The sequence below is a fragment of the Cuculus canorus genome, chromosome 1 (genome assembly GCF_017976375.1).
Source record: "Cuculus canorus isolate bCucCan1 chromosome 1, bCucCan1.pri, whole genome shotgun sequence".
NCBI classification, from domain to species: domain Eukaryota; kingdom Metazoa; phylum Chordata; class Aves; order Cuculiformes; family Cuculidae; genus Cuculus; species Cuculus canorus.
In genome coordinates this window covers 15,824,015-15,851,899 of record NC_071401.1, presented here as the reverse complement: position 1 = coordinate 15,851,899, position 27,885 = coordinate 15,824,015, and the positions used below count along the sequence as shown (strand labels likewise).

Here is a 27,885-nt window from a genome sequence, read left to right as displayed (position 1 = left end):
TATACAAAGGGAAGTTAGGACTTTGACCACTGAGAAAGACATTCTGGCAGTAATAAAGAAGTAAAAATGAATCAAAACATATGTGAAATATGAAAAAATGATCACTAAGAAAGATGATCTCTCACTGTTTTCCAAATTAGGATCTAATTTGTTTGAAAAAGAAAGGCGAAAGGACAGATTTCGAAATTAAAACCAAATACAATGCTGGTTAAAGGCAGGGAAGATCCACCCAAGAAAGGACTGAAATCACAACACTGTACACTTGAATACAGCAAAAAAGGGTTCACTGAAACTATTTGCTCAGCCACTGAGACAATGTACAGGCAAAAAAAAACAAAGTACGGGAAAAAAAACCCATGGATGACCAAAACCCAAATCATTGATGGAGGAGTTTTGAGATAGATCAAGCATCCTAAAAACAGCCGCCACCTCCTAAAGACATACACGAAACAACATCAGCAGCAGCATATGAAAAATTTAACAAGCCCACATACAAGCAGAGATGATTAAAAAATGTTCTGGTATAATGCAATATTGATGTAAACGAGGGGCAATTAGTGGGACTAAACTGCTTCTCACCTTTAAACAATATCCTAAAGCCATGCACGGATTTTCCTTCACTTATTTTTGTATTCTCTTCTTTTGCTAATATGGCGTTCTGTGAAATGTGATCACAATCATTACTGAGATTATGAAAAACATGTACACAAGGCCATCTTCATGTGGTAGCTGCTCTGTGTATTTGGCTAATGTATTCTATTTTCATTAGCATTAATATTTGGTAGTGTATCTGCATATACAAACATATAGATCTTCCAGACACTCTGAAAGGCAGCCGTAGCAGCTCATTTTGTTTTTCATTCTTCACTCCCACAACAGTGAAATTTCTGGGCATCTTGCCAAATGATATTTAATTAAAGCTACTCTGCTTCTGATTCTTCAGTAACTTGGTTACCAGTCCCACTGACCATTTGTACAGTGAAAGGAATTTAATAAAAAATTGGTTTTTCTGTTGTGTTTATGGAACCAGTGACAGTATGATTTTGTGTGTAGAGACAAGCTGGCAGTGTAGTTTCCTTAAAAGACTCAGAGAAGTAAAATACAGAAAAAGTTCAGATAGAGAAAGCCCAAAAAGAAAATTCTTGTACAGCAATAATGCTGTACAAATGCTATTTATTTTAGTTTACCATTTGGCAAACCAACGAATCCTTGCTTTCTTCAGCACAGGCAGCATTCCCGGAGTACCTCAATAATGCCACAGCTATCCTTTCCTGTGTTGCAGACCAACATCAGAAAAACTGTAAAAAAACTCAGGATCATTTATTTAAACAACACTGCCGCACTCAGAGAGGGCTGATGAAACACTTCTAGTACACAGATACACACCCATGGAGCGTATGAAGATTTATTGGATAATAAAGGAATACAAGTGGCTGGCCGGAGGACGCACCAGTTCTTTTTGTTTCAAGGTTGGGTTTGTCTTTTTCGAACAGTAGAAAAATATCTCTGATCCCATCAATAGCCTCTGGTGATGGTTTTAAAAACCTGAAATCGTATATTAGTCTCGTCAAATTAATTACTGGCCTATCTGATAACCTTTGTACAGTGGCATTCATAACCCAGTTCACATTAACACCTATAGAAAATCTCACTCCAGGCACTTCTCAACGCAGCAGTCACAACAGTTCTTAAGGACAACTGATATTTTTTTTTCCCAAAACTGGTAAGGCAAAGTGAATTTCAGCATCAGAAACCTGCACAAAATACAGACAACCAATAGAGGCAATATCTTCAGAAGCGCTGGCACTCCTTTCAATCCTAACTCCAAATAAAGGAAAACCAGACAACATTACATGAGCAGGGTTGGACACGTGCATAATAGAACAGCCTCAGATGTTCTTCCATCTGTACTGAAAGATACTTTTCTTTTTAAACACTCTGAACACGTGGATTTAAGACTGCAGACAATATCAGAAAAAAACCATTAATTTCATGCAAACAACAGAATTAGCGTAGACCTATTCCTGCATCCCACAGTGCTGAACACACATGCTGACAGCATCAACCAGCCTCGCTACGCCCATGCTCACACCAAGTCTAAATTCCAGTGATGCTTCCTCAGCATGTCCTAATCCTGCCATGAATGACCAAGCATTTTACGGTCCTGAACCTGGATGAACTGCATGAATAATCAGGGAGAAACTTTGTCAAACACGACATTAGAAATCATTTCAAAGAGTAAATGTGTTTATTCCTGTTACATAAAACCCTGCGAAACTTGGAGTTGGTGGAATTTTACAGCTTGATTAGTGTAAATAGTTTTAGTGAAGAAAATATCACCATTTAGTGAAAAGATGTTTTTGTAAATCAGACAGTACTTTATTTTTAAATACAATCTATGACACAAATTTAGCTACATTTAATATCTTAATTAAGATTAATATTATGGAAGTTAAGCCTCACTTCAGCTCTGTGGCTCACCAAAAAGAGCACATATATCAGGAATTGAAAAATATTTCAGAATGTTGTTTTCAAAATTTCTACCTTACAAGTTCTTTGTCAAACTTCTTACTGCCTTAGACATAAGGAAAAAGATCTTTGATAAGCTGTACAAACTTGCAAAGTTGGTAGTAAGATAAGTGATTTTATTTACAAACGCAAGAGCTCAACTGAGTAGCAACAACTCTTTTCTCACAGATGCGTCACCAGAGACTTTTAAAGAAACTAAAGCAGTCACAGCAAAAGCAGGAAGGTTGCTGTAAAACAAATAATGGATTATAAGATGCAAGCAAAGGGATCAGACATGCTCCACCAGTGGACAGGACTTTACTCTGAGACTCAGTTGTTAGATATGTTTATGAATGGGCTGCAGAAGGTGAGTATCAACGAGTTGACAACATCTGCTGATGACAGTTGTTCAGAGCAGTAAAGGCTAATATCAAGAACTGGAAAAAGATTTTAATGAGATTGAGTCACAGGATAACAAAATGCAAATGAAATTCAATATAAGGACAAAACCAGTATGTTAGGTGGACCATTTCCACACAGAGTCAAGATCTTGAATTCATAACAGACAAATGCATGAAAAGCATGAATATCTATTAGCAGTTAAAAAATTCCCTACCCAAAATAAAAAAATGCAACAGTGATAAGATAGGAAGGAAGAACATAACACAGAATATTGCTATCATTGCAGGAATAAATGGAGAAGCATCTTGGAAGCCTGTGTGCTGTTATGGTCCTTCCCTCCCCCAATCTCTGAGAAACAGAGAAGAGGTGGAGAAGAACAAAGAACAAGGATGGTAAAAATGCATGGATTAGCAGTCACATCAGAACAACTCGGAGAGCTGGGACTCCTCACTTCTAGGAAACCAGACAACTGAAGGGACAGGAAAATAAGATGCTGGTACCTGACATTATGACCAATGTAGCGACAACAGATATTGTCTTCTCCAATACACTGAGGGCATCAGATGAAGCTAGCAGAAACAAGGTTCAAATGATACATTAGCCAGGCTGCATAACAGCAGAAGGTGCTGTAATGTCATGAGTGTCAGCCAAACAACAAACTTCTCACAGGCGTTTTCTTCAGGGTTTGTCCTAATGCCTTCTATCTTTTTAAAGGAATAAGTGACACTTGCACTGCTCCAGAATACGAAGGATATCAGGGATTCCGTACTAAGTTGCTTTGCAAAGTTGGTGAAACAGTTACAGGGGAAAGAGGCATGATGAGCAGGTCATTTACAAGCAGAGACAGGCAGCATACAGCTCCCAAGAACAGAAGGCAAATTTTCAATGTCATGCAATAATACTAGTAGTGGTGAGTTGTGAGCTGTAACATCTATAATAAAGCACCTAGAAGAAAACTTGCCAGGAGGCAGAAATACTGCCTTGTATTCAGGCAACGCTTCTGATCAGATAGTCAGCACATCTTGCTTCTGCTACTTTGGTTCCATCAGCCTTCCTGTATGCTGAAACACCCTGATCACAGCTCAGGGACTTGCAGGGTTCCCTGTCCCTATTTTGTGTGGCTTTCTTGACACACAATCTGTCCAACAGCCACAACACATAGGTTGTACCTCATAGAGGGAATATATGATCCGGCTCATACTTGGAGGACACCAGCTATCTCTAACAGAAATGGTGAGTTAGGAAGGTCTTGCCATCCTATGCATGCTGATACAGTCCTCAAACATCAGCCTCAGCAGACCCAATGACTCGTTTCATCCCACAGAATTATGTGTTCATTTTCATGTAGCTTAGTTCCTGTGATCATCAGTGACAAGCCCAAAATCAAGACTTAAGAGGACTGAGTGGTCAAGGCAGATCATATGGGGAGGACTTCTGAAAGTACAGCTAGCAAAATGCATCAGTACAACTGTAGAAAAGATCTATTTTCAACCATAAACTGAAGCAGAGACTTTGATGGAAACAGACTAAATAGAAAGGAGATCAAGTACAGAAGGATAATGGCAACTGATCCAAATGTTTTTCACCACCTGGGGTGTTAGAAAGAAGAACAAGAAGATATAATTTATGTTCTTACTGAAATTTAGAAAAAAATATGCTAATAATGTTTATGTTTTACCTGTCCTGACAGCTGATGCCATTATTGTCCCTTCTTTCACAGATGTTCAAACAGACAATCAAAAAGGGTTTCAGTTTGTCAGTTTTTCCACTGCCATCGTCACAGGAAAAAACTAAACATCTCAAGAGAAACTAAAGGCTAGAAGAGAAGGAACTAAATGCTTATCTTTACTGTAGATTTTACAAAGCAGTCTGCACATATTAAAACAGCTAGTTAAGTACCATGACTACTTCTTGCAATCAAACCTTTTTATTTCTCTCTGGAGCCTACTGCAAGACCAGTATGGCATGACACTCCTCTGTGAGTGAAGACTTCGCTGAAGAGTACACTGCACGAATGCAAGTTAATGCAATGAACAAAAACCATGTCAAAAGCAAAAGCATTCATGCCAGAAATGAACTCTGCAGTATTACTGAACACCTCAGGTCTGCTGACCTAAGTTTCACCTTTGTTGCTACAAAAGACATTAAATCAGCTTTGAAGTTAAGAACCCTCATTTCTTTCCTGCTTAAAGGAAAAAGAGATGCATCTTTACTCCAGATAATCACTATGCTGTACACTTCTTGTTCTTTTACTGTGGAAAAAAAACCCTACAACTATACTATACTCCTACTTACTATAGGAGTAAGCTATCAACATTAGTAAAAAGCAGTTTTTGGAAGCAAATTTGTTTGTTGCAAGTGTTTCTGGGTAAGGCAGTAAAGTAATTCCTCAATCTATCTTCCCAAGGCAGTCTGGTTGAGCTATCAGACTAACATCTTGGATGAGCCCTTCTGGTACCTACCAAGAAACACCATCTAGGTTTTGTAAAGTGAAAAAGGGAACAGGCCAGATCTCACATGCATTGAATTCCCTGAAATCATCCTGGGGTAGAGGTACACCTACCTCTCTGCAAGTTTTAGCAAGGTCTTCATACTTCTTAAAGATGTTTAAAGAACTCATGGTAGAGATCTTTCATCCAAAAGCTTTCTGTGTGAGACTTTCCAGAAGTTGTGTGCACCTTGTCAAATTCTTTGAGCTTTTTTTTGTTGCTGTCTAGATTGTTACACAAGGGGGATTTTGGTTCTGAATGGAGGAGACACAAGGTCTAGCATCCTATCTATAGGCTAAAAGAATGATCAGAAATAAACATTTTGATGGATTTCATCTGTTTGTCTCTGAAGCACCCAAGGGTTTAGCAGCTGACGAACAGAGATCTTCATGCTGATGCCATGCCTTTTAGTTAAAAGCACACAACATGATGGGATAAAATGGAAAGCCATGTTTAAAGGAAAATTTGATCTTTGATCCTCACACCCCTTTGAGAATCTTCCCTTTGCTATCAACTGGGATGAAATCTTTTGTTCCCAACTATGAGGAAAAACTGATGAGTCAGTCATGGAAGCTTTGCTGGCAAAGAAAACTGAAGCAGAACATAGCAGAATCAGTTGCAGAATAACTTCAATTTTCAGACTTCAGATTTAAGGGTAGAGGTGAATTATGATCTTTCAAAAAAAATGAATCTAAAATTACTCTTTTACATAAATGAACATCTGTGTGGAAGATTTAGCTTATTTCTACATAATTGGTGAAGGGGCTGGAAAACAAGTCTTATGAGGAGAGGCTGAAGGAACTGAGGTTGTGTAGCCTGAAGAAGAAGAAGCTGAGGGGAGAGCTTACTGTTTTCTACAACTACTCAAAAGGAGGTGGCAGAAAGATGGGTGTTGGTGTCTTCTCCCAAGCGACAGGCGATAGGACAAGAGGGAATGGTCTCAAGCTGCAGCAAGGGAAGTTTAGATTGGAAAAATTTCTCCACTGAAAGGGTCATCGGGCACTGGCAGAGGCTGCCCAGGCAGGTAGTGGCGTCACCATCCTTGGAGGTGTTTAAAAGGCAGGCAGATGAGGTGCCGGGGGACATGATTTAGTAGTATACAGGTACAGTTGGAACTGATGATCTCCAAGGTCTTTTCCAACGTAATGATTCTGTGAGTATACACAATTCTGGTTTCATTCATGTTCTGTCAGAGCCTCCACACCCTGGATGAATTTGTTCACCTTTTTTCTTTATGCTTTCTACCCATCTAACAGCAGCATGTGCACATTTACAGAATCTTTTCAAAACCAATGGTCTAAAATGGGCAAATCCACCCACAAATTTACTTTTCCCCCTGAATTTTCATGAGATAGTCTTATAAAAGTTAAGTAAATTGTATCATCACTGCATCTGGTAATATTTGTGTATTTGAAAGCTTTTTTTTCAAAAGGTAGATAGTGTATTACCCCTCTTATCCAGAAGAAGACACTTATTATAAGTACACAAAAAAAGTATTCCCACTAAGAAACCTTACCCTCAGCCACATTCACAGGAGGGCATTCATACAGATGCTCTGCTATACCTTAGGAAAACAGAAATTATCAGGAAAAATAAAAACATAAAACCGAAGTGAAAATGTCTTTCAAGACATTACTACAAACCAAAGAAAAAAATTTGACAGGAAAAAGGCAAATTTCTTGCTAGCCTCTCAGGCCGAACAATCAAGAAGCAAACACAGATGTACTTGGCATCCTGACCAGAAATAAATCCAGGAAATCTAGTAGCTCACAAATTTCACATCTCAAAAAAACGTGACCAGTCCTTAGTATTTTTTTTAAATCATCTATTTATGGTTTGAGAAGGTAAAAAACCCCTTTGAGCCACATTTGTACATAATCAGAGCTAAGAAAAACCAGCGGTGAATTTTTTTTCTCATAAATCCGCAGGCTTACTCCTACTCAATTAGTTTCTGTTTGCAACCAGTATGAAATATCTTTTTATTCTTGTTGAAAGTATGACAAACTACCCTTTACACTGCAAAAGACCATGGAGTAAGTATATTGCTAGTGAAATGAACAGCAGTAAGAATATCTGTCAAGCAGAAAATATAGAATAATAAAAAAATGAAAAAGGCGTAGGAGGAACAATTCCATGCAATCCTCAAAACAACTCTGGTGACTGAAAAGAATGTTTTATATATATGAGTTAAAATGTGAATCAGCATTAAGGATTTCTTCCTGCACTACACTTACCCTAGATTTCCACTTCATGCATGGCATTCATGTTTACTGGTGATGATGATCATTATGTCACTAACTTAGGCTTGTTCAGCCTGGAGAAGAGAAGGCTCAGAGAAGATCTCATAGCGACCTTCCAGTACCTGAAGGGGGCCACAGGAAAGCTGGAGACAGGCTGCTCATAAAGGCTTGTGGGAATAGGACCATTGGGAATGGGTATAAACTGGAGAGGGGCAGATTTAGACTAGACATTAGGAAGAATTTCTTCACTATGAGAGTGGTGAGACACTGGCACAGGCTGCCCAGGGAAGCTGTGGCTGCCCCATCCCTGGAGGTGTTCAAGGCCAGGTTGGATGGGGCCTTGGGCAGCCTGATCCAGTGGGATGTCCCTGCCCATGGCAGGAGGGTTGGAACTAGATGACCTTTAAGGTCCCTTCCAACCCAAACTATTCTATAATTCTATGATTCTAACTTACCAGTCAAATTGTATCTTAAATTGCTTGCTCAATATAACAGAAGTACAGAGCTAATTTATTTTAATATGCATGGAAATTTCACAATATAAAGCTTCTTGCACAGACCAATTTTATTTTTCATCAAAACAAGAAAATAATGAAAAATGATTGTCCAGTTTCTCAAGGAATTGCTGCAACTAACAGGATACAAACCAATGAACACAACTAAACCAAGATAAGTCGCAACCGTTTCAGAGATTTAGAAAATAAACACTATGTCATTTTCATTGAAACTGCAAGAGAATCAACTACAGTATGTCTCCGCTACTTCATACTTGTAATTAAGAGATTATTTGCATACATGAATGTTACATAATTAGAATGGACGGCAGAACATAAATCTCTTCTGCATTTTGGCTTTAATTCGGTATTGTACTTCAAGCACATGCTTACATCTATCCCAAGTTTTAATAGCTAAGGTAAATAACAGTTTTGCCAAATTTACCCACTCAAAATATCATGATTTGGGTAAAACCTTTCACCTAGGTAGCAAGCAACTGCTGACACTGAAATTTCATTAAGTGCTCTATAAAGCACTTCAGGGTTGTTTATTATTATTATTATTATTATTATTATTGTTGTTGTTGTTGTCGTCCTTGTTGTTATTACTGTTGTTATTATTATGTTAGTGATGTTGCCAATCCAGTAAACAATACCCACACTGTGTTCTGAAACAGGTATGGTGGAGGGAAGAAAGAAGAAGCACTAATACCGGATATATCCCTAGTGTTTCCTAAAGTGTGATCCGCAGGGGGGCACATCATCCATACAGACTGTACACCAGGCCATGTATTTCTTACAGAATCTGGCTTGACAGCGTGTTCAGAGTTCATGTTGTATTAAAAAAAACACCTTGATGCCACTATTTTATTTGTTTATTTATTGTAAAGCAGTTCTAAACTGGCATCTTCAAGATCTTCAGGCACTGCACTGATAAAAAACTAGAGCCTTGAGCTTTTAAGATAGTATTACTTGTTTCTTCTAAAACAAGGTCTAAGAGAATGACCCAGCTGAGGTGTGTTTCACTGCTGGCCACACAGACCTGAAAATACAATGTTTGCAGCAACAGCCATGTTTTGATGAACTACCAGAAATAATCCTCTAGGACCTAAAAGCTGACATGATATTCACTTTCTGTTTGCATTTTGCAACGGCTCCTTTAAATATGGGCAAGCCACTTTATTTTTAAATAAAAGTTACATATTACTGGGAAAGAATAAGATGTAAGAGTTTCTCATCTACAGTTTATGAATACACCATGTCTTTATCATAAAACACACAAATCAATGAGGGTTACACAGTTGTAGCTCCAGAGAGGACATGAAGAATAAGCCTCATTTTGGTAACATACACAAGAAACATCCTAGCAATTTATTTATATATTTACCAAAGAAGTAAGCCATGCAAACAGCAGCACACACTCACCTAGACCATATAGACAGACTTCTTTGCTGCTAGGACATATTTGTCAGATTAGTAACACATCTTTTATTACTTTGCAGCTGCCATTTGGACTCTGCTCCTGCACCGGCCTGAGTAACCTTAAGTTTCCTTTCTCCCTCCTCTTTCTCAGGAGAGTAGGCAAGACTGGCTGATAAAAGGCCTTTTATCTGTATGAAACTGAATAAGTCAACTACTGTATATGCAGGGTCTTATACTGAATAATCATGTACGGTAGATTTGACTTAAACAGTCTCTATTTTTTTTTTTTTTTAGTTGTCAACATGTTCTGGTTTACACAGGTCTGAAAGCATAATTTCCAAGGCTGCAAAGGGGAAGCAGGGAGTATAGTTTTTAAAAACAGTTAAGAACACACCTACCTACCCTTTAAAGTAATCCTTGGTTTAAGACAAACAGCCTTAGTAGCCAAGGAGGTCTGCCCAGTTTACCTTACATCCATCTAGTAAACTGCTAAGTGTCAGGCATAAAATCTGGGGTCAGGGACTGCTCTAGAACTGGTAGGTTGAGAGACCGTGCCTGTGAAAGCGTGTGCAAGCATTTTTACAGCATACGTACAAATTCATCCACTTTAACTACTGCACAGTGGGTGAAACGAGCTTTTCATTTTCTTTTTAACCAACGGAGACTTTACGAAAATTAAGGTAACATGAACTGAGAAATATGGAAAGACTAACTTCTCAGGAATACCATTACTTAAAACACACGGATTCATACAGAGTATCCCAAACCAGTCTAATTACCGTGCACAAGGTGCAAGCCAACATTTCTTTAAGTCCAACAGAAGAAAGGCATAACAACTCTTATAAATTACCTTTGTCTACCTAACATTTATAAACCCACCGAACTAGCTGAATATCAGAAAATTAATCAGCTGAATTAAGTAGCTGAACTTCAGGATAAAACAGAGACTGAAGCTCTACATACCTTTATTTGTGCATAGATTGTTTCATTTAAAAAACATTTTCATTTTAATTGAACTCTCCATATTACCATTCTTAGGCGATTCAGTGACTGTTGTTTTTCCCTAAATTATGGCCTTTTGGTTGCATCACAGAACATGCTCATTAGGTGAAGAAGTCGTAGTATGTTGGAAAACAAAAGGTTTTCTTTAGATTCCAGAACAAATGTAGGGCTAACTGTGAGAGTGCGTAAACGCAAAGAGAATACAAAAGAAAGTTAAAAGACAAATGGCTTTTTACTTCTTTGTGGTATGCTAGAAATTACGAGGAAGGGAAGATAGGTGATGCTCATCCATAAATATTTGCCTTTTTACCTAGAAGCTAAGGAGGACAAAAACCCAACCCACCTCAGAGCATTCATGGGCTTATTCACAAATTCCAGATCTCGGCGCAGAAACCTCCAGCAGTGGTTTGAAAGCCAGGATGCATTTCCCACCCCTGAGGAAATGCTGCCAGCCCAAAAGCTGAGAACAAGGGCAGGAAGAGAATAAAGCGCAGAAAGGAAGGCACAGCCATTACCACAGGACTGTGAAAAAAGAGGGGGGTTAACAGCCACAGAGGTGCCTCAGATAGTGTGTGGGCTATCAAACAGCTGTGAGAATGAATACACGTTTTTCACAAGGGCTGCTGAATGCTGAAACAGTCCCACAGAGGTTTGGGAATCTCTCATGCTTCAAGATTTTCCAGACTTAAAAGGGATGAGGTCCTTGCCAACCTCACTGAACTTCAGTCAGTCCACCTTTGACCAGGAGGCTGGATCAGATGACCTCCAGGAATCTCTTCCACCCAAAATTATCCTCATGTTAAGATTAGAAATAAAGTTCCACTACTTAGCAAAAGTCCTAGGAAAGGAAGAGGCAGTCATGACTGTAAGTGAAAGAGGGACAACTTATGGTGATGATACCATCTTCAGTCCTGACCTATGAGCTGCCTATCCCACCACCACTGCCTGTTCTCCAGTCCAATTTTCCTCAAGTGTGTTCTCACTATATACCTGACCAAGACATCATGTTCTAATCCACTTTCTGGTCCACTTTCCCATGTGCTTCTGCACTTCAGCCACCTCCTCTCTTATTACATCCCAGAAACATTGCAGGGATAATCCTGCTGCTCATCCCCATTGGATGAAAGAACTAGTTTTTGACCGAGGAAAGGAAGGGCATGAGAACTAGGATGAAACAACCAGGCATATTTTAATATGGTTGGAATAACCTCCTAGATGTGGGCTCTTCTACTGTGAACTCCATACCTCGCCTTAGTGGTAATTTTTCACATTTCAAAATAAAAAGTAAGTGTATTCTCCAAAGTTGTTCCTAAGGTTTAAAAGAAATAGCTACTGTATTAGGGGGGTGACAGAAAGCCAAACTTAAATAACTCTTCAATGAATATAAGTCATAGTGGTATGGAAAGCTAAGAAATAAAAAAGAGCCTTCTTCCTGCATACCCAGGGCAAGACATGCGAAGAGACAAGCATGAAAAAGGAATCCAGATAGAGGTGGAAAAGACTAGATAAGGTATTGCTGCTATGGAGTTATAACTCAGTGCTGGTGTGGCTACTACCTTGGAGGCTCAAAGTTTCCATTTTGTTTATTTTTAAAGCATGGAGTTGTGACTAGCCTGCCTTCTTAAATCACAGGAAAGAGAAAAGCAGATATTGGGAAGGATGACTGCCTGGACTGAGTGCTAGGAAAAAAAATGACACTTCTTGTGGAATCTGAAAAAAAAGCTGAAATGCAGCTGGAAAAAAAACCAAAACATGCACAACATACAGTAGCAAAAACAGTGACGCACTCAGAAGCAGCTCACAGATAACTCCACAGGCTGACTGATACACTACCTGGTTCACTAAAACTAAAAGACTAAGTAAAAATGAACAGCTCTTAAGAATCAGGTTTTTAATCTGCAAGTAGAGCACCTACAAGTATCAAAATTCCAGGCGGTGGATGCTTATGAGTGCAGCAATTGGAAAGAAAAATAACTGCTAAAAGCAGGCTAAGAGAAATTTGCTTACATCAGTTCAGAAAAAAATGCAGTTTCTTTATGAAGGGCTTTCTTTGTAGAAATGGCATAATTCTAAGCTTAGCAACCTCTTTATAAGGAACTAGATGTTTTCACTGAAAATAGAAGCTGACAGTCCACCTCTGTTCTTAGAGAAATATTATTTTAACCTAAAGAATTCCATAAAAACTGTAGCAGATAGCTTAGCATTTTTAAAAGGCTGCCTTTTAAAATTCTTTTAAAATGGACAAATATTTCAGTATTAGGCAATTTAATTTTTCCTGTAACAGAACAGTCAGTGAGACAAAACCTCTATCACATACCTGACTTCCCTCTCTCCCTTTAAGAGCTGATGTGTTTCTTTGAGAAGAAAAAGTACACGAACAACAGAATACAAAACCTACATGAAAAGAGAAGGTCCCTGATAATATTCCTTGGAATGTCACATGTAGACCCACAGTATTTGTTCCATGAGAAGTATACTATATTAAATGTTAAACGGACATTTAATACAGAGAGTTCCTAAAAGCTTCTTGCTTCACAGTGAAAAGGGAAACGTGCACTAAGAGGTTGAACTGTGACAAGTGCAGAATAGTATCAATAATCCCATTATAACACCTGATTTGTCAAACTTGTAGAGACAAGTTATTCTAAAATTCACAATAGCGTTCTTAACCATTTATGAAATGGAGCAGATCACGTCTTTGTAGCATTCACAGCCACTGATTCTCCATGCTTTGTTGGAAAGAATGGCATGAATAGCTACTATGTCTTACACTTCATTTTCTTCAACCTCTTATTGATATCCTGGTGTTGTGAATGGTGTTTGACTATAAGAGAATATAATACAAAGGTAATATCAAGCAGGTGTTTTCTTTCTGGAACCAGCAAGTTCTGTTGATGTATTGTGCAGCACTGCAGCTTAGCAGACCAAACCAGGTCATCAATATGCATGATCTTGACATTGGGCAGTGACCAGGAAGCTGTACAGATCCTCTCCTGAAAAATGGGAAAATCTGTTGAGCTAAGACTTAAGACAAAAAACAGTCCAGGCTCCAGGTGTATGTCGAATCATGTGCATACACACATTCCATACCAACTATGAGATTCGCAGGAAAATAGCAAGGAACAAAGACACTTAGAGAGATTACTCCTGAAGAAATAAATACATACATACATATATATATATATATATCACCATCCACGTTGAAAAACAGGTTTTCCTCTTAGTTTTGTACCATGAATGAATGAATCCAAAGCTCTTGGAGATCATGGATTATCCAGAATAAATATCACAAACTAAGCTATGGCATAGAATAAAAAAGTAACCAAACTTATTTTGCCAAGGAGATACTTGAAAGCTACTTTTTTTTTTCTACCAGAAAAAAAATACTTGAAAGTAATTACTAATTGAGGACATGTCTAGAAAGTAAAACCTAAGAAGGTTCTTAACTTACGGGGAAGGTTTAGAACAGAAAATGAAAGCACACAGAAAGACAACTATTTAGGCTATCATTTAGACAAACACAGATTATTAAATTCTTGGACAGGAAAACGGGTATGCCTCATAGGTCACTGACTTCAACCTGATTCGTTTGTGTAAGCAGAGGAAGTATCAACCAAGGATATGCGACAAAGAAATTAGTAACCGCAAAATAAGAAAAATGAGCAAAACCAACAAGCAAAAATTTAGACAGACTGGGACAAATAAATTCATCAGATAACGAAACAAAAGGCACAATTCACATAGAAGGCTTTAAGAAAAAAACATACACAAAATGACAAAGAGAAGAAAAAGAGGCTATTGAGAAATCCAAACTGGGGAGGTGGAAATTCTGCTGGCTGATGGCACGATGGAGGAGGAGTGGGAATTAGCGGTTATACACATCCACTATCAGATGCAGATATTAAATTTACAAATGGACTTTAAAAGAGCAAAAAAGGTCAGTATCTATAATCCGTATTTGGGAAGCAGTAGTTTGCCTATGTTTTAACACAAACCAGCACATTAGTACCATGGAAAATGTGTGACAGTAGAGAGGAAAAGCACCTTCTACTCAACACACTCATGAAACTCCCATCATAAAGTAGAAAACTGGTGAGCCACTGATGTTCATTTTTATAAATGCTGGAATATCACAGGACAACATAAATGTACATGGAGATGCTCTTCCTCATAGAAGAAAACATTATTTAATAAACTTTGGGAACAACTGGATTCTGCTTTTTTGCAAAAAATAAAATCGGTAATATTTTCACAAGAATCACTCCTGAACAATTTCCAGCATTTTTTTCCACTTCATTCATATGTCAGTGTGTCACAGCAAATGACATCATAGGTCTGTACGTGAAGACTGTCAATCCATAATGCATCAATGAGGTAGATGCAACACATTTTCGTGAAGCTTTTATCTTAGTACCTAACGAAGTTCTGACAAAACACTGCTAGATACCAATAACTAAGACTTCAAAAAGCAGCTGTCAAAAGAATCATCAGTGTAAGCTTTTTTCAGCTGAGTTTTCCAAGCACCTGCACAAGACACTTATTATTCTGTGCTTTCATCAACTAAATCAAGTACAAGTCAGCAAGGACATAACTAACCAAGAGGGCAAAACATTCACAAAAATAATTTTAGTCACTTGGTAAACTAGCAAAGTTCAAACAAAATGCATTCTCATATAGTTCTCCAGGCTTGCATCAAGCATGCAGGTAGTAAAGTGCTTCAGGAGTAACAGATGCCCACAGATGGGACCACTGGAGCTGGAAGGTGGAGAACGAGAACTCTCATAGGTTGTCCTGTGCTTCAAGTGGTTCTGGCAACATGAGTGTCAATCAAAGAAAATGTACCAGAAAGCACCAGCTATTTCTGAAGGCTTTACATCCTCCCTAGTTTATAGGGTTAGTAGAATAATGTACTTTTCTCACTTCCCCCCCAATCCCCGAAACTCACTAAATATTTTATATTCTTATTCACAAAGCAGGAAGAAGTCTTTAGAAAGAAGCGCAGGATATTTACAAGCAAACCTGCTTGACACTGTTTCTATGACAGATGGGATCACCCAGAGCAAGATTCCAAAGTGGGAGAAGCATAGGAGCCTCATAGCCCCCAAGTATACATGAGGAAATACCACTCGGTGCAGAAATAGGCATGAATGGCTCCACATTTTTGCATTTGGATCCAGAGGTTACTTGGATATAGCTTTTCCCCCTTCCCTCAAATATCTGTGCCAAGAAGGCTTAAGGGAGCAATAACCAAAATAAAGTCACACATGAAGCTTCAGTGGGTCTGCTGACTTTTCCTAAAGAAATTCCTACAAACAGAAAGGCAGAAAATTCAATACAGACCTTGGATTATAATATTTCAGTAGCTCTTATCTATGTAGAGGTAAGAAATGAACTCGGGTCCTAAGTTAAAGATGTGCCATATTCACACAGTCACTACGGGAAAAAAAATGAAGTTGGATAAAGTCCACACAGAAAATCTCCCTCTGGGCTCTGATGGTGAGGCCACAGCTCTGGCTTGGGAGGAGAACATTCCCCAGCGCTGGCAGACAAAAATGTGGGGTTTGTATTCAGTTAAAAAAAAAAAATATGAAAATGCTATGCAGTACTACTGATAAAATAGAATGAAGTTAACTCAAACCTACTGGCATCCTTTTGAATAATGCACCTGGGCCATCTCAAGCCTCCAAGATCAGTTCATGCAGTCAACATGAGACAGCCTAGACATGGCTTTCTACAGAGATCTGACAGTTAAGATAAGGGAAATGTGAAGAGAGGGATCATATAAAAGAAAACTCATAATTTTAAAGCTTTTTTTTTTAGAATCGTTTGTCTATCTTTCAGAATAAACAGCTATGATAAAGCTAACATCTGCAGACATCCAGTGAGCTCATTTATAGGGAAAAAAAGAGTTCACTGTGAATTTTTCCTAGTGTTTCCTACAGAAAATTTGAAAATATAAAAAATACATAGAAGGATTTAAAAAGCAATTTGCTGTCTTCCACATTAAATGCTATCAAGTACATCCAGATATAGCAACCATTCATCTCTCTGCCCAGTACGGAAATTTCTACATAGTCTACTCATTTACTACAGGCGGAAGTTTCTCTGCAGAGAGACCACGGAATGATAGCCAAGTTTCTTCAAAAGATAAGCCTGAGAAAAAACTAGTTTCCGTATGTGTGCTAATTACTAACTAAAGCCCTGCTCACATGATCTGGAGTACAGAAGTCAAAGCTCTGAATTCCCTAAAAGATAAATACATCTTCCCCAAGCCCCAAAAGCTTATTTCTTAGTTATTTTTAAATTACTGCTTGATTACAAAAGTCATCAATTTTAGCTCTAAAGCAAAACCAAGACAAATGACTAAAATATTACGGAAATACTCCAGAGAGATTTACTGCAACAGTAAAGCTGATACCATCCTCAAAGGAAGAAACAAATAATTTAAGTCCATCAGTGAACAAAACAGGCTACTGACCAGTCAACCTAGGGCTGCTTCTTGTTTGTCCCCAAGCTGGGGACCCACCCTTAAAGTCCACAATCTCTTCCTGCTCTCCTTGAGGCCACAGTAACCTGTATCCTTTGGGCTGAAAAAAGAAACATTCCGTCCAGCCTACAGCAAATGAACTAATAGAAAGTCGCTTGTCTGATTTTCAAGGCAGGTACCTCAAGTTTATTTTAGTGGTGCCCCAGGAGTTTGCTGGCTGCTGAAGACTTCATTTCACCCTGACGCTTTTTTTCATTCTAAACCAACTCTAAGGTTACGTTTGCCAGGCTGCAGTTGTTTTTCCACGGCGGATTTCTGAATCGATCCAGACGAATTGTGTTTAATGTCGAAATGGTTGCACTTACAGAGTGCTCTCGCACCTTCCCCAAGCCTCACAGGCATTGCTGCTCCTTTGTAGTCTCTGCCATCCTTTTGCTCCCACAGTTAACACTGCAACATTGCAATAAAGCACTGTACTTTCAAAGAGAAGTACTTTGCCCTGCACCTTACTTTTCTCTTTTAAAAGACTCTACGTTTACTACAAGTGGAGCAATTTGCTTCTCAACACAGTTGTCTGTGATCTATTAGAGCACATCCTACCTCTTTCTAATATGCCAGCACAGGTACTTTACAAATAAATACATCTACAGGGCTCCTACTCTATAAACCCTAACACATTTTAGAAGGCAAAGGAGGAAAAGTTATGGGAATTCTATTGCTAAAGCCAAAGTTGCACTAATTGCCAAAGGCTTCTGTTTAGAAAACTAAAAATATTCAAAAGAGCAGTGCTCTAGTTTCCACTCTATCAAAAAGATCCATATTATGTTGGCTAAAATACATTCAAGTTTTCTAATTCCTTATCAGTGAAATACTATCACCTTTGCAGTCTCCACAGTATAATGACAAATCATTTAACATTTGCAAAGTATTGGACCACGTGGTAAGGAACAGTCAGGAAAAAAATCAGCCACAGCACAAGTTAGCAAGGCATGGGAGAGAAATCTCTGATTTCAACCCTTAGAATTTTAATCCACTGAAAAATTGTTATAAATGCCAATGTATCTTAAGTAAAGCCACCCAGCATCCTTGTCAGAAAATGGTAAAAGAAACAGTCAGCTTCTACCTTCTGATTTTAAACAATGGAAAACTAATATAGTAAGAAAAACAAAAATCAAGCAACTATTTGGGCACTGCAGCCCATAGATATTATTTAGATATCAAAAATACATTATACATTGCTGTTGGAATATTGCAACTTTCTAGAAAACAGGCATTCACATATTATGATGCATTGAAAGAACTGTTTTTTTCAAGTCTGGTGAGACACTCGTGGGGTGAGGAGAAGCCGGTATTCACACTACCTGCTGACACCCACCTTTCCTTTTGCCTTTACTGCTCTGCTCTTTTGTCCACCACTTCTCGATCCATCCACTTTTTTTCTCCAGCATTCATTTAACCTTATTTTAAGGCCCCTCTCCCGATTATTATCATCCATATAAACAACACTGGAGGATGCACTGGCACTTCATTCACAGCTGCCAACAGGAATGGGTGGAATACGAACTACTGTAGATCAAGTTTCTCATCGCAACAGACCAATCAACACCAAGTGGCATGTCCACTCTCTCCAGATCACAGATAACTATTTTTTACTGAGCACACAAATTTCTTAAATGTTAATTTGACCTCCAGAAAAAAAGACAGGAAAGAAAAATCATAAAAATTAGAGCCTTTTTAGAAAACCTAAACAAAAACTTCTACTTCATAGAACCATAGAATGGTTTGGATTGAAACAAATCTTAAAGATCACCTAACTCCAACTCCACCTGCCATGGGCAGGGACACCTCCCACTGGATCAGGCTGCCCAAGGCCCCATCCAACCCAACCTTGAACAAATCCAGGGATGGGGCATCCACAGCATTCCTGGGCAACCTGTGCCAGTGCCTCACCACCATCACTGTAAAGAATTTCCTCCTTACGTCCAGTCTAAATCTGCCCCTCTCCAGTTTATACCCGTTCTCTCTAGTCCTATCACTACACGTCTTTTTACAAAGTCCCTCCTCGTCTTTCTTGTAGCCCCTTTCAAGCACTGGAAGGTCACTATAAGGTTTCCCCAGAGCCTTCTCTTCTCCAGGCTGAACAAGCCAAACTCTCTCAGCCTGTCCTCGTATGGGAAGTGCTCCAGCCCTCTTATCATCCTTGTAGCCCTCTTCTGGACCCGTTCCAACAGCTCCATATCCTTCTTACTTTGAGGATTCCAGAACTGGACACAATACTCCAGATGAGGTCTCACAAGAGAGGAATAGTGGGGCAGAATCACTCCCCTCGACTTGCTGGCCACACTTCTTTTGAGGCAGCCCAGGACATGGTTGGCGTTCTGGGCAGCAAGCACACACTGCCGGCTCATGTGGAGCTTCTCATCGACCAGCACCCTCAAGTCCTTCTCCTCAGGGCTGTTCTCAATCACATAATCCCCATCCTGTATTGAATCCATGGATTGCCCTGACCCAGGTGTATGACGTTGCACTTGGCCTTGTTGAACCTCATGAGGTTCACCCAGGCCCACTACTCCAGTTTGTCCAGGCCCTCCAGATGACATCCCAGTCCTTGCAGTGTGGCAACTGCACCATTCAGCTTGGCATCATGTGCATCTTAGTTCAAATTTAATGCTTTTGTGTAGCACACAAAATGGATTTTCCTACCTGTTTTCTATGTTGTTGATGCCTTCAGTTGAGAAGCTACAGTTTGCAACTAATTAGCACACACTGAAATTAATGGCACATTTCACAGCTCCAGCATTTTGAGGTTACTTGCAGACCCAAAGAGACAGACCACGCTGATTGCCCAGAGTCACGTTTCACTCTGAAACAATGATCACTAAACATCGAGCAAAACCAAAGCATGATAAAACATGACAAGGAAGGTAATCCGTGTGTTCCCGGCACACGACACAGACTGTGAAAGACTGCTTTTGAGTTGAAAGTGTTAAAAAAAAAAATCATGAGGAGTATTAGCAGAGATGCAATTACCATCTCAGAAAAAAACCCAACTCACTACTATTTTATCTATTTAACATCCGTTCCGCTTCCACCTAACAAGAGTATTCTTAACCACTGATTTCAGCTAGCTTATTAATCAAGGGGAACAGCTAATACTAATGATACAAAACTATAATTTAAATAGTATTACTAGGAATACTGTTAATAGGAACTGAGAGCCTTTCTATACTTCCAATTCTGAATATTAAGATAAGCATTCATGTGTATATTAAATAACGCGGTATTGAAAATACAAGTTAAATAGCTTAGTACATATTCACACCAGATCTAGAAAGGACTGCAGAATTGCAGTACAAGGGCTGATACATCAGCCAGTTCTCCCATTTATACCACAGTACCGCTTTTTGCAACAGGTACAATACTGTGAAAAGACTTAGTAAAAAATCTTCCTTGATAAAATAAGACATAGAGGAATCTACATACAGATCCTGTAATTCATCACGTGCATTCAAGCCATCCACCATGTAATTAGGAATAAATTATAAAGACTGAATCAGGGTGTAGCACCAGCATTTGTACAGGTTCTCTTTCTCCGAACAAAAGCACTCTTGTGTATAAAAATGTGGCACCCAAGTGCAGCGCATCAGCATACAATTTTTTAAACCAACAAAGCATTCAGTTCTGGGGAGTCTAGGGAGACTTATTTTCACTGTCCACCCTTCCACTTCTTCCTCAGCTTGCCAACAAATTCTTAAGTTAGAATATTCTGAGTTTCCTAAGGTGACAAAAGGTATTTGGACAGAACCTGTGAAAAGATCTAGAATTCTTGCTCCAGAAACTAACTACTAAGAATTTCCAGTTACCTTTATAACTGTTTCAAAAGGAATAACCCACTGTTGATGAATACAACTTCACATTTATTTTTATTACAATTTCTCTCAACAAAAGGCTCCATGTGAAATTTCATTGCCATCTCAGAAACAGAAATCCAGGCCCGAGAAAAAACATCCAACATTGTTCTTGAACTGTATACTTATCAACAAACTCAGGAAGCAATTCCACAAGACTTCATTCATATAAGCAGCCATTCAATGAATCTCAAATGATGCAGCTGTATTGCTGGAAAGTTGGGGGTTTTCAAACGCAAGCAACTGAAAGCCTCGGTTGTTAAGACTGAGCCTTCCGAATCCAAGAATGTAATTATTTTTCCAGCTTATCAGGACTATTCCCTAAATGCAGCAACTGCTCTAAGTGCCTCTGCATATAAAAAACATACCCAAAGTAAAATGGATAAATGTATTAATAATTGATCTTAAACTCTCTGCAATGTCATTACAAAAATCACTAAAGAATACATACTTTAATCAAAGTTTCATCAGGCATATATCGATTCTGACATTAAAAAATTGCTACATTTAATCAAATTAAGTGCTACTGCTGATGTAATCAATGTATGCTAATGTAAATTCACATACAATGAAAGAACCAGAGCACAAGTAACTGCAGACCTTTAGAGCACCATTGAGAGCGTTCGGATTAAATTCAGTACAAATTTCATTTGATTTACTAAGTATTTTCAGCCAAGTTTTGGTCTGAGACTACATGCAGAAAACCTAGGACTAGGAAACGTGTACGTCGCAGTGTCAAAATATACAGAAATCTTCTTTCACAGACTGACAGCAAAGGCTGACCCACAGAAAACATTTGCTCTGTATGTACTTGCGGGTGATGCAGCACTGATGACTAAAAGGATGCTATCACAACAGCCTAAAACTACATTTGGAAACATCCTAGCAACAGCTTGTGTTTTCACATTTCACTTCTGTCACTGCCCCAACATCAACAACTGTAACGTCAGCAACATCTCTAGTTGCAGCTATTGTATATTCAGCTCCAAAAGCTCCCTTACTTGTATTTTATTCTACCTTTAATCTATTTTGAAATGAATTAATGTTTTTTTAATCTGTTTTACTTGGACTTAAGCTCCAAGAGCCTTTACTGTAAATTAAGTAGGCAGCTGCCCCTTATTAGATGCTTTCTAATTTCGGAACAAGGGAGAAAAAATCAGTCCTCCCTCCTTTCTCACAAACAAATCAAAATTCATTCCACTCCCTGTCACAAGCATGAGGCCAAATCTGGCTGCTTTTATTTCAGATGAATGGGAAGCTGCTTTTACTGAAGAATGCGAATTTATTTTGTACTGACTATGCCAGAACACATTTCCTTTCCTCTAATTGACCCAATTTTACTTTTTTACTCAAGTTTCACACGAACATCTGAGAAAACCTCAAAGATTTGATTGACCTTGTAACAATTTGAAAAAAAATGTTAAAGGTGTCTTTGGCACCCAAGAACTTCCTCAAGTCAAAATGTCCATGAAAACACAGAATGAGCCTAAGTGTGTGTAGGCCAAAGTGCTTGATTCAGAATTCCTACAGGTACTTTCATACTAAGCAACTTACAGAAAGGATAAACAAAAAGCATACGTGGAAAGTTTGCTAATGAATAAATTACCTCAAGAGAACAACGCCACAGACATAAAAATTATTCCAGACCTACCTGTGCATACTCTCTCTCAATTGCAGCTCTTTTCTGACTGAATGCTCTGAAAGAGGAAAAAAATTTCATTAATACATACAGCAAATGATTATAAATTCAACAACTAATTTAAAAGGATATTTTGCTAGACAGTCTTCATAGTTAAATAAGCAACAAAAAAGGGAGATTGTTTGACAACTGTATGTCAGTAGCCTAGCAACTGGCACATGTGGACTTCACATATGCAGTGTTCCAATTTCCAAGTTTTATTGGACCAAGTCAGTTCCCAGGACTACCAGCGTAAATACAGTTTACTTCATTAAAGGCTCATCAGCTTTCCACTGGCATAGCCTAGCAAAGAATTTGGTAGCACAAAACACAATTTGGCTTTATGCATCTAGACAGACTTACTTATTTTTCCATCTTTTCATTTTTTTATCTTTTTTAAAAAAAATGGAAAGTCATGTTTCCTCAATGGCAACGGAACACACGAGATTCATAGCTGTAGTCAAAAGACTAACAGCCTCTCTTCAAACCCACCTCAGTATCCCAATTTACCCCTTAATGTTGCTAGATCACATTAGACCCACTTAACTCGAGTGGTGCCAATCATAGCACATGATCCAGTGGGTCCTTTCCAACCTTGTGATTCTGTGATTCTGTGATTCCACATTAACATCAGCGCTGTGGGGGCTCAAAATGGACCACCTCCATGCATTTTAAAACAGAAGGTTTCAACACTATCATCTTGTAACAGGAAGAAGTTTCAAATACCTAGATGTGTCAAGGCTCTTAGTTCAGTAGCTTAAGCTAGTCCTTCTTTAGTCCTTGAACCGTCAAAGCAGTCACTTTCTTCAAGCTATACTACAAACTACAAAGCTTAAGTGTACACCATCAACAAAGGAAAATCTAATTGTATTTAAATTAGTTACAGAATAACTATGGTGACATGTCAATAAAAAAAAATCCTCAGGAACATCCTATAATAAGGTTAATTCAATAAACACAAACAAAAGGAGCTCTGAACAGGCCCTTTCTACTGCTGTCTACTGCATTTCATCCATGAAGAGCATCCACACTGTGGCATTACAGGCTCAGTTTCTCCAACAGGATGTAAAACAAAAGTCTAAATGCACTGTGATTGCTTAAAATTCTTTCCGATGAACGACAGTCCCAAAGAGCTGGCCATATTCCAGCTCCAATAATTACATCCTACCTTCCTAAATCCCTCCATGTAGCTCAGGTGGGTACAAAGGGTTGCATGACTGTGCCATATGAAACACCTCTACATGAGGAGGTAAAGTTACCTGAGATGCCTGTAAATTAATCTACTTTGTAAATTCCAGATATTTCATCTAATATCACAAAACAATTTCTTTTTGGCTCTCCTGTTCCCAAGTCCAATATCCAAATCAGTTTAGCAAACATCTGAAAACCACAATATCCTTCTAAAAGAACCTACTCTTAAAAGTAAAAATAACTGCAGAAATAACTACTAGGAAAAAGTGTAACAGGTTACCAATATTGAAAAGGTAAAAGAAAACAAGTTGAAAAGGTAAAAGAAAACAAATAGCTGTCTTTAAAACACAAATCTCTGAAGACTTCAGGCAAAGGCTGCTGTTTTTCAACTCTAAACTAATCCTATTTGAAAACACCTGATCAGAGATAAATGTTAAGGATACTGAGTTTACACAAAACCTGGATATGGAGCTGTATATTTCACCATGAGAGTTTTTTTTCCCCATACAAAACAAATCCCACTTAAACTAATTGCATAACAGTAATTGTGACAAGCTGGAAGCCCAAAACATCCCCCGAAAACCTTCTATGTTAAAAGGTTTACAGTAGAGAGGGAAAATGAAAGCATTCAACTGGTCCTAGTGTAGAATTACAAAATACCGTGCAAATTAAATTTACTCACAGAATCACCAGAAAACTTGGACTTGGAACAACTGCAAGCTCCAGTATGAAGAAAATTTATTTTACGGTAGCACCTCCATAAATTAGAAGTATTTTAGAGTAGTTTTAGATTTTGTTCAGTACCTTAAATGGGATTTTGCAAAAGAGATGGCAAGACAGCACACAATTCAATTTATACAATACTCTAATTTTGTGTTTGATCTATGTTTTTGTGAATGAAGAAAACTGTAAGTACTGTAAGATCAGCAGGATCAGCCATCTGCATTCCTTGAAGCTGTGTTCTCTGCTGCTTTGTGACTGCATTTCCCTCGATTAGTCAAACACAAAGCTGTTTTTAACCTCGTGACAGTTTATACAGGAATCCTTTTATGAGAACCATAAATATATTACAAAACATGACAAAATATGAGACTGAAGTAGACAAATTTCCCAGGAGAAAATTATTTTGAGCAGGAAAAAAATAAGTCTGACTAATAAACGCATCATAGTTTAACTTTGGAAACCTGAAAACCTTCATGTTTATATCTCGACTTTGTGTGCAAAAGCTGGGATTATTCTTGACCTTATTGTCATTCAGGATGGAATTTCAACTTCAGTCATATAAGGAAATGTTTGATTGTCTAAAGCTAATACAATATTCTCTAACTGTTACTGAAAAGTTTTCTAAGAAATGAATTAACAGGTCTGCAAGAAATCAAGAACGTTATTTAGGACTTCTTTAAACTAGGATGTATTAATATCCACTATTATATCTTTTTCTCAAATTGACCGTTAATTTTAAGTGCAAGAAACACCAGAACTGCACACCCAGAAAAGTGTCTTATTTTGTTTCTGGACAGTAATTCCTGAATATCATCTCAATCCTGCAAAACAATGCATGAAATATGCTTATTCTCTTTGTCCCCCAAAAATAATTCAAAAGCATTTAAAGTCTTTGACAGATTAAAAAGAGAGTTAGAAAGATTAAATAGATTAAAGACTACTGCAAATCTGAAGGAAAAGTCACGCTCTGGAAAGTTATTTCAGTGGTTTCAACATACAAGATTTAATATCAAGAGGCAATGCCAGCTGCCCACAGCATTTCCTCGCATGCTGCTGTCTACAGCCCCTTCCACTGCTTAAGGCTCCATATGACTAGAACGAACCTAGCCCTGGAGGGATTATGAAGGAATGTTCTTTTTGAAGCATAACCAGCTAGAGAAGGTCTGCAGAGAAGGGTTGTCTTCCATTGAAATGTCAGTAATTGGCCAAGCCTGGCTGAAAACACAGGAGTGGGGTTAAGAGAACAGTCGCTTCTGTCGTCATCAGGACAACAAACACTAAATGCGGAGTTGAAAAGGACTTCTCTTTCAGACTAAGAACTAATAAGAATATCTTAACAGTAGGAGGGTGGAGATTTTTCTGCTGTATAGCAGGACTTTGCCCACCTACATCATGTCCTTACGTTCCTCACCAGGCTTCTGACTTGGGACAAAACATCCAAGATGCACCATGAGGCTCAGCTGGTCGCTTTCTCTCCCGAAGGTGGAAATTCTTTGGTCTAACGTTTATTTACAGGACTTTACATGACAAAAGAAAAAATACCTGGGCAGTAATGAACTGCCATATTAAAGAAATAAGACTACATGATCTAACTTTCCCTTGGGCTCTGAGAAACAGTGGAACGTAAGGGAGCAGGGGAAAAAAAACTACACTTACTACCATCCCCACTTTGTCAATACTACTTCTACTAGTGCCAAACACTCGCTGTCACTGTAAATTCCCAAATAGGAATTCCAGCAACTGCTAGGTATTTAGATTACTCATATCAATTTAATATAACAGATGCTATGAGATATTCAGGTATATTTTTAACTTTTGATTGTAAATAAGCATAACAAAGTGAACTAAGGAGTCAGTTCAGCAGAGGACAACCCTTCAAGAAGTCACTCACAAATGTGCTCAATCTGGTACATGGATGCCACTTGGGCTGGAAAAGTCTAAAGCTCCCACTTTTATGAAAAATCAGTACAAACATTAAAATATACATTAGTGTTACGTAAAACACTGTTATATTTGCCACAATTATCCAGTCATACAAATCTAAGGATAAAAGTCACAGCTTGTACAGTAAGAACAGCTAAACACAGTGACACCCTGAAAATCAGAAAGTGAATTACTCTCTACAGGAGAAAACTAATTTAATCACATCTAGAGAGCTATGCAAAAATGTAAACAGATACTTCGTGTCCCCATCTCCTGAATAAAAGAAAGGACTAAATTTGCATAGGTGAATTCATTTCAATTTAAAGACTGAGAAATTCCACAACATGCCAAGCACGGGGCTCAGCCACATTTGGAATAAGTCCCTGTGCACAATCACAATATGTAATGATCAAAAAACAGGTGCATGAACCGGCAAATGGGTACAACTCACCCAACATTAGAAGTGTGAGTTAATGTTATTTTTTGGCTATGGACATTCAGCTAATAACGTGCTCAGCTCTACAGAGGCTGGATTTCACAGGTCAGCAGAACACAGAGCAACAGAATTGACATTTTCAATGCAGTTTATCTGAAAGATGGGGGAAGGGAAACTACACACACACACACACACACACTGCATGGTCTTGGTAACTTTCCAAGACCTGTTTTTAATCCTTTTAATAAACAGAGGATACAGTATCCCTAACAGAATCAAAATAATAAAGTCGGTATCCTTTTCTCTTTGCCTCACCAGCTGAGATCCCCTCAAGTCAATAAAGACTGAAACCCATATTAAGCGATAAAGATGCAGATCAATAGAGTAGATCTGTAAAAGCGCCAATACCATGAGAAAAGGAAAGTGAAAAATGGTGGAGGAATAGAGGATTTTCCACTGTTTCAATTTAATGGGGCAATTTTGAAATTCAGTTTAAAAATTAATTTATGCCATCAAAAATTATTGAAGTAAATCTACTTAGGAACCATAGAGCATATTGCAACTGATTTTAAACCGACTCAGTCCCCCAGCACTCAAGGAGGTGAATCAGTGAATTACAAAACACTCCAAGATTTCCAGCTACTCACAAAGTAGATAAATATTTCACAACATCTAGATCATAAACCAGCAGAAAATTACAACTTGCAACTTCTGCTTACAGACTACACTGGTAGCACCCTCAGTGTGCAATCATTAGAGAATCGGAGAATGGTTTGGGTTGGAAGAGACCTTAAAGATCATCCAGTTCCAACCCCCTGCCATGGGCAGGGACACCTCCCACTAGATCAGGTTGCTCGAAGTCTCATCCAACCTGGCCTTGAACACCTCCAGGGATGTGGCAGCCACAACTTCACCCACAACTGTTCCGGTGCCTCAACATCCTCACAGTAAAGAATTTCTTCCTTATCGCTAATACAAATCT

General features: G+C 38.4%; 1 protein-coding gene across 1 annotated transcript in view; it reads right to left on the bottom strand.

The window, feature by feature from the left end:
• The window catches only part of FCHSD2 (FCH and double SH3 domains 2), a 163,254-nt gene that overhangs the window by 104,092 nt on the left and 31,277 nt on the right, over window positions 1-27,885 (bottom strand). Inside the window, 1 exon segment of the mRNA XM_054080180.1 lies at window positions 22,604-22,649. Coding sequence (XP_053936155.1) covers window positions 22,604-22,649 — 46 coding nt within the window.